The sequence below is a fragment of the Calidris pugnax genome, unplaced genomic scaffold, assembly GCF_001431845.1.
Source record: "Calidris pugnax isolate Ruff unplaced genomic scaffold, ASM143184v1 scaffold589, whole genome shotgun sequence".
Taxonomy (NCBI): Eukaryota; Metazoa; Chordata; class Aves; order Charadriiformes; family Scolopacidae; genus Calidris; species Calidris pugnax.
Window position 1 is genome coordinate 153,180 of NW_015091425.1, and position 8,658 is coordinate 161,837.

Below are 8,658 nucleotides of genomic sequence, written 5' to 3' on the forward strand. Positions count from 1 at the left end.
TTTTTGGTTTCTTTAACACTATGCCGGTCAGTGCATGAAGTCCTTTTAAGCCGTTGTGTAAGCAACACTGGAGCCTAACTTGTCTTTCCTAACAGATGCCATATCTGTTGCCTTGACCTTTGGTTTGAAACTACTGGGGTTATTGGCAGTTGCTAACAGAACTGCTGTTGCTTTTTTTCTTTCCTTTACCAGTCCTATAAAATGTTAAAACTTGAAGGTTTTCCAAGTGAAACTACTTGTGGAGCTTCACTGCTCTGTGTTCTTGCTGAATAAATCTGCTTTTATGATTGCTTTCTTTTTATTTAGGATCTTCTCAAACAGCTGCCTGTTACTTCAATACACAGACTAGTGATGGCATACCACTCTCTTAAATGGCATGTGCATGCTTAACAGTGAATTTTTCTTTAAATGATCGAGTCATTGCAGTATAATGAAGTTTCTTTATTTGGTGGATTGCAATATACAAGAAGTGTTGAAAGCTATCATAGAGATGCATAGAGATTTGGGAGAAAGGTTCTGCAAAGCAATTTAAATGTCTTATCCTAAACCAGATAATTCTTGTCATCTACTAGCTCCATACCTTTAGCCTTTCTAGAGTAAATATATGTAATTATCCCATGGATTTTATAGATTTATTGATAGAGAAGTTTTTTGAGTTTGTGGGGACGTTGTCTTTGATATCTTTTTTTTTCTTTTGCCTTTTTCTAACTTGCTTTGTAAATGTATTGCAAGAATGCCTTTTTTTTTTTTTTTTTGAATGAGGCATTGTCAGCTAAAGATAGGTGAGAAGATACCAGAAATGAAGCTTCAAAACTGGGCCTTAGAGTGGAGCTTAAGCTTCATTAGGGGAAGTGGTTCCTTAGTGATATTTCTAGTCTTCTATTTTAAGAGCTGAAAAGAATAATTTAAAAATTGTTTTCAGTGTTAGCAGCTATGAAAAAAACCAAAGCTACCCAACGGATTGGTCTGATGAAGAGTCCAACAATCCTTTCTCTTCCACTGATGCAAATGGAGACACCAATCCATTTGATGAAGATACTTCTCCTGCAATGGAAGTGAGAGTACGTGCACTCTATGACTATGAGGGCCAAGAGCAAGATGAACTCAGCTTTAAAGCTGGTAAGTTTACAGCATTCAGTTAACATATTTATCAAAAGGAAAAGGGGGGTGGGTGGAAGTTTTTCTCTTCAGCTTTTATTTCCTGAAGGCACCTGTTTCTCTGAAAGTATAACTCCAATTACAGGATTCTATCTAACCCTCACCCCTGCTGAGACCTCTTCTTAGTATCCTCTGTTTGGAAGCACCAACTTCTAATCTGTTTGGAATGTGTTGAGATGCATCTGTTTGGGATATTTCTTTCTTACCATTTTGTGTTAAACATAATGAGCTGCTGAACGGATAATCCTGTCTTCTCATTTGGTGACAGCTGCTGCTTTTAGCTGTCTAGAAATGCCAACACTACAAAGTCTGGTTTTTTTTTTTCTTAAAGGAAAAGACTCCAGCAACTGACCTTAAAACATATCTAGTCATCTGATATTTTTTCTGTTTAAACTGGAAGCGTCTCTTTTTTGGACTCCATCTTCCCACAGTGCTAACTTTTTAAGGTTGAAAACTTAGCCATGATAATTTTGTACTCTTTCCACCCCCCTTCAGTGTATGTTAGCTATCTTTACCGGTTTTTTTTTTTGGTCTTGCATTATATAAGGGTACGCTTATATACTATATATGTCCCTTCTTAGGATGTTGTGTTTCCCTGGAGCCATAAACCCTGTTCCTTTTTTACTTCGTTGCTATAGGAGTTGAGAGAACAGAATAGTGGTAACTGACAGGAGAGAGCCGTGCCACAGTATGTTTCATAGAATCATAGAATCATCTAGGTTGGAAGAGACCCTTGGGATCATCGAGTCCAACCATCTACCCTACTCTACAAAGTCCTCCCCTACACCATGTCCCTTAGCACTGCATCTAAATGTCCCTTAAACACAGCCAGGGATGGTGACTCCACCACCTCCCTGGGCAGCCTGTTCCAATGCCCTATCACTCTTTCGGTGAAAAATGCCTTCCTAATGTTCAGTCTAAACCTACCCTGTTGGAGATTGAAGCCATTCCCTCTCGTTCTGTCACTAATTACCTGTGAGAAGAACTTCCACACATACGAAGTTGGCACAAGGGCACGATGGCAGTACGCCACGGATGCTGCTGCTTCCAGTTTTTCTGGGCTGGTTCTACCAGCCGTTGTGTGCTGAGTGAGTTCCTGGGCAGTTTACTCAGCCCCTGAAATAGGAGACTCAAGGCTTTTCATAACCTGGCCAGCCTGGAGGCAGTACCCTCTAGTGATGAATGGTGGAACCTACACCAAGTCCATGTCTTCCGAGCTCTCATCTACTCTCTTGACCAGAATTGCACATGAAGAGTTTTACCAACCAGGAATTCCAGAACAAGATTGTATGAGTAGTTTTAGCAGGAGCAAACAGAACTTCAGTTTGTGAAAATGGCAAAATCTCATTGATCTTCTCTTTTCCTGTTACCTTGTCACTTATTCCCTTCTCCTGTAATGACTGACTTAAAGGAAAAAGAGGATTCCGGTGTTGAAAGACAGTTTCTGCATCCCTCTCAGCTGGGGTTTGTAGGAAGTCCACTACTTCTACACTCTCTACAGTAGATCTTAGACGTGATGACTTTAAGTTAATACAGTGAACAAGTCAATAGCTAAGCAGTCAACTGCTAGACTTCCATTCTGCTTGTGGAGAAAGGTCGTGCTCAGAACAGTGTATTTCCATATCCTAAATGCAGTTTGTGGTTTTTTTAAACCAAAAAGCCCCCTAAGTCAGACGGTGGGACTCCCACCTTTCACCCACCTCCCTCCTTTTTCAGTAGTGAAGCTGTAAACATCTGAGTCATCTTTTTTTGTAGACAAGTATTGTAGATTTTCAGAGAGGAGGAATGGATTGGTTTGTCCATTAACCTTGCTGAACTGTGCCCCGACGGAAGGTCAGTAGTAACAAAACATCTGGAGCTTTCTCTGGAATTCACAGCAGCTAAAATTATTCTTCATTCTGTAGACTTTAAATGCTCCTTTTTTCTCAGCAGGGGATGGAAGTATGCTAATCCTCTTGAAATATGTGTATTGTGCCTGTCAAGCAACAGGATGGCATTCCAAGGGTTTACAGTAACGAGCCTTTCAGTGGCAAAAACTATGCAATGTTTATACACACAGATGTAATGGTTAAGTACAAAGTTAGACATTCTGTGCTTCAGCACCAGCTGTATGACTTGCATGAAACTATTTGAACCAAATGGTTCTCAGTGTGAGGTCTGTAGAAATAAAGTACAGAAAGCGTGACCTGTAAGAGACATATGTAGGCTTAACTTAAAAATAGCTTAATACCTTTGAAGAAAGAGCTTTAAAGCATATTTTAACACCAAATTTTATGTATCAAGTGTAGGAAAGGGATCACGTGATAGACTATGAATCCCCTTACAGAAGCTAAATTATAGAATGGCTACAGTTAAATTTACTTCAGTTTTAGGCAGAAGTATTGGTGTGACTAGGTTTATGCTGAACATACAAAAGACTAAGGAGAAAAATGCACCAGGTCATACGAGACCCCATTTAAAATGTGCTCTCCCCTATGTAGACTATGCCTAGACTCCTAAGCAGCTGTCAGCAGAGGATTAATGTGTTTAGGGTTCTGTTTAAATGTATGCTGATCTTCTCAGATTTCCTTGGGTGTTCAAAGAATTTGCCTACGAAGCTTTAGTGATCACTTCTAGATAAATGCTGTAGTATATATGCTCTGCATAGCGTCCATTAAATGTACTTTAATAAATTAAACTTTTTTTTACTATATACATCTATCTTTTTTTCTTTTTCTGGCAAACAACTGCTTCCAAAGAGGAAGAATAACTTCATTGATACCTTATAAGGGGTGTTATAATCCTGTAATAAGATGAGACACAACTATCTACCATATGTCTAGCTCGCTGTGTCTCTGCCATGGCTGAGAATAAATATCTACAGGAGATATAGACCATGCAATGTTGTCAAAATGTGTGATTGTATATGCTACCTTACACAGCTGTTAAAGACTGTTTTCATTATAGCTGTTGTGCAGGTTACCCTTAAAAGTGGTAATATTTTCATAGACCTCCAAGATCACTGATTTTCCAAGTCCTAGCTGTTAATACAAGTGCAACTGCATTGGGACTAATGCAGTGTGGCTTTGATAGCCATTGTTTTCACTCTGTTAAAATACACTTCGTAGAAGTGGCAGGAAAGCTTGAAACTGCATGCTCTACATTTCTGTAGTGCTAGAAGTGGTGGAAAAAATTGTTTAAAATGACTCCATAAGCCAAGTACAGTCCATGGTGCCAAATATTTGTTCATAACATTCGTTACGAACTATATATAATTATCTGGTAAACTTACAAACTAGAGGACATGAGGCCTTAACATTTTTTAGCTAACAGAGGAGCTATAGAAGATATCTATCTGAGAAGATTTAATATGAAGTTGGTCCATTTCTGCCAAATAATTGATAGTCCCTAGGCTAGTTTTTGTTCTCCTAAATTATACCAAGACTATATATTTATAGCCATTTGGGACTGTACTAAGTGATTAATATCTTCAGCATGTATTTCCTATTGTTAAATGAAAGGCAAATCAGTTTTATCTAGGGAAATAATCTGACACAAATAGGTTATACACGAGGAAACAATTGTTACTTAGTCTGGCCTTTTTTGCCTGGCTGAGGTGGACATTCACTTGCTCATATACAGCATCTTGGAGTCTGCAGCCTTTTGAATGCTGAAGCATTTCCCGAGGATGAAGATCAATTGTGAATGACAGTCAAAATGGAGTTATCTTATAGTTCATAAATAAAGGTTATGTTATAGTTCATAAATGTCTGAGTGGATAATCAGCAATAATCTTTCTGCATCACAACTTAGTGGTATACTGAAAAGCTGCAAGTGTAATTAAAGAGAATTTTACTGCCATGTTTCAATGTTTGTCACATTTTTCTTCTTATGTTCTATGAATGTAGCATTTTCCTCCTTATATTTCACAAAGTCTTGGAATGTATATTGACAATAAGCCTAACAAAACATTTATTTCACTTGCACTGACTTTTTGTGAGGGCCAAAAATGTAGGCTTATTCTGCTTGTTTAGAGGTAGTTGTACTGTCCACAACTATCTGTGATCACACCCTTTAGATATAAGGGAGTCTTTGATCTTATAGCTAGATAACTGTATATAACTTCAAAAACTGGCATTCTTTATTGTGCTTTAAAAACAATGCTATGACTTTTTTGAAATGCCATCAGTGTGGTGTTTTGTTTCAAAGTAGCTTGCGTCTTCCTATTTTCTTGAAATTGGGGTCCTTTCATCCCATATGTAAATATCTAAGTGTTACTCTTAGTATCAAAAGCATGAAGAGCAAAGAAGGGAGGCTTTCTACTGGGGCCTGGGGTGTCCGGGGGCAGAAAAGTGGACATGTAATTATCATATTATCTTTTTTTTTACTTTAAAGGTTATAACTTTTTTTTTTTTGCAGGGGATGAATTAACTAAAATGGAGAACGAAGATGAGCAGGGATGGTGCAAAGGACGTCTGGACAATGGACAAGTTGGTTTATACCCAGCAAACTACGTAGAACCAATCCAGTGACAAAGGACAAAGTGAATAAAGCAGTGTTACAAAAGCTCTGTAGGCCTGTACAGTATATATTTAAAGCAAGAGGAAGCTGAATGATGTATAGAATGTATATATTTTAATGAAAAGGCAAGAGCTTAATACTGAAATCGTGGTGATTTAAAGACAAAAAAGTTTGAACTAATAATTTGACATTGTTTTCACAACTTGTGAAACTTTGTGCACAATGCAAAGGGGTTAAGTTGAAAAAATAGTATGATAGGAAAAATACTTTTTAAGCTTTTTCTTCCCACATGGTTGGTTATTGTGACTCCTAAATATTTTTGCATTTTCTATGCTTGTGCCTCATCCTACCCTAGGTATGTGGCTTATGCTCACTTTTGATTAATCCAGTTATTTTAAGTGACCTTCAGTAACTTGCAACTTGAATTTTAAAGATTATTATAGTTAATTTTCTATTTGTTCTTAGCGATGTCTGAAAGATGCAGTATTTTTTTATTTAAATGCTATGTAGTTAAGCACCTTTTTGTATGCTTGGATTTATCAATTAATACTTAAATTATGATATAGATTGAGTCACCCGTTGACTGAGTGAAAACTCTTTCCATGTTGTAGTAATCTTTCTATGTTGTCAGCATGGCTTGAAGTTGTAAAACAAATACTGTATTTAATAAATATCTGTTACAGAAGGTTATTTGTAGCAGAGATATCTGCAGGTGTCATGGGTTGGGATTCTATTATGAATGTTGCTTACATGGTTTGACACTTAAACTAAGAGTTTTCCATCTAGATCTTAAATGGCACTCAAAAGAAAGATAAATTATGCATAAGCCCCAGAATAGTAGCTATTTCCAGCACACGTTTGGGGGGTGGGGGTGGGGGTGGGGAAATCTCCTTTAAAATGCTAATGATTTTTGGGTGATTTGAGATGTTAAATCTGTGAAGACTAATTTTTTGAACAGAGAAGACTGTAAAATAGACTAAATGCTTTTTATTAAGAGCCTATCTATGTTGTGTATATGTACATATGATTTGATATTCCAAAATATAAAGAGCATGGCTACTAGTTATCAAGTCTTTTAATGTCAATAAGATTTAGACTGTTTTAAGAGTTTAAATTATAGGTATATTTAAATCTGCTTTCCTGCCATATTCATTACTGTACCATAGACGAAGTATTCTGTGATTAGGTTTTCAGAAGTACAGTAAACACATTAACGTATTCAAAATCAATATTTGTGAACAAATTTGTGGGTCAAAATATAAACTAGCTTTAGTCCTTACATGGATTATCGTAGCAGAACACTGTAAAATCTACATTTGTTCGCAGTTACAACTCGGTCACCTGTAATTGTGTCAAATAGTATATGCATTTGTGACATTTAAAACTGGGTTGTAAAATTACAGCAGATTTGTGTTTTTAAAAAACCCTAAGTATCAGGTAAGTAGATATGCTATGTTAGGAAGCTACACTGTAATGAAGCTAACAAATCTATTTTGAGGTAACTATAAAACACTGTTGGTAGTTTTGGACTTTATAATTTGCTTTTTGAGCTTATAGATATATTTAGACATCATTTTCAATGAATCAAAATGTACAAGCTTGGAAAATGGATGTATGTATGTGTCTGTCAAGGAAAACTTATCAAACGTAATTGTTCATCCCCAAGATGATCACTGAAATTGTCAGGAATTACTGGCTCGGGTCTCTGTATTGTAAAATATTTCAGAAAACAATAAAATCTGTTAATCTCTTAAATACACAGAATGCACCTCTTACTATTTCAATGTATGTGAAAACAGTCTTATGAAGCAAGTCCTCTGTGCGTTTCATTGCAATTCAAGGTGACAAAGATCTGCATTTTCTAAAAGAGCCATAGAAAGGAGCATGACATCAGTGACATAGTGCAGTGCACAGGGCTCTTGGCAAAGCATTCCAGCAAAATGTTGATGGAAGAAGAGGAGACCGTGTCTTTTATGGATCTGGAAGATTTACCAGATCCATGATGCTGCTTTCTGTGGTATAGTCAATTCTGATATAGCTTGGATTTTTTTTTTTATAATATCTGAATCTTTTCTGCCTTTTGTGTGAGTTTTCTTGTTGATTGGCAGTGATTAACGTAGTAATGTTTGTGATTGCCAGTTGAAAGTTTTATCTCAACTCCCCCACAAATGCTGACATCATCTTCATCTAAATAAAGTACTAGGTTTTTTATGCTGGATGTTCAAGTTTGATGATAGGACCATAGTAGAATCCAAGTGGAAGGGACCAAGGGAGGTCTCTGCTCCTGTGTCCTACTGAAAGTACAGTCAACTCTGTTTTCAGACCAGATTGAGCTGATCTGGAGAAATTCTAAAGACTGATTTCATAATCTCTCTGTTCAAACTTACTTATTATGTTTTCCTTCCCATTTTATTCGTGGTTAGAACCTGCCAAATTGCAATTCATGATTATAAGTATGTTTTCCTTCCCATTTTATTTGTGGTTAGAACCTGCCAAATTGCAATTCATGACCATTGTGTGTCATTCTGCTGTGCTTGGATGGAGCCTGGCTGTGTCATTTTGATAGCCTCGTTGTAGGTGCTAGAAGGCTGCTGTTGGGACCTCTGGACTGATCTCTTCTCTGGGCTGACCAAGCCCCATTTCCTCAGCCTCTCCTCACAGAGCAAGTGCTCCATCCACCTGATGTCCCTTCACTGCACTTGCTCAAGTTTATCAGGGTCTTCTACTGAATGTGGGTGGGGAGGGTGTCCAAAACTGGACAAAATCTTTCATCACACTGAGTAGGAGAATCTAATGGCAAACTTATCGAACATTTGAAAATAATAAAGGATTTTCAAAAAGTTCTTTGACTACTAATAAAAAAGTGCAAATAATTGGTCATTTTAAGTGCTTGAAATGCTTATTATACTGTATTTCAATGAGAACTTTGGGAAGCAGACTTGGTTTTGGTCAAACGAAAATGCCTAGTTTCATCCTCATTTTGAAAGGCCAGCAGTTTAC

The 8,658-nt window shown here is 37.1% G+C and overlaps 1 protein-coding gene across 1 annotated transcript in view; it reads left to right on the forward strand.

Annotated features, from left to right (window-relative positions):
- Window positions 1-7,422, forward strand: part of PACSIN2 (protein kinase C and casein kinase substrate in neurons 2) — a 73,079-nt gene extending 65,657 nt beyond the window's left edge. The window contains exon 11 of the mRNA XM_014961527.1: window positions 5,557-7,422. Within this exon, the coding sequence (XP_014817013.1) occupies window positions 5,557-5,669 (113 nt within the window). The 3' untranslated portion in view covers window positions 5,670-7,422. The remainder of the gene's footprint in view (window positions 1-5,556) is intronic.
- The last annotated feature ends 1,236 nt before the right edge of the window (window positions 7,423-8,658 follow it).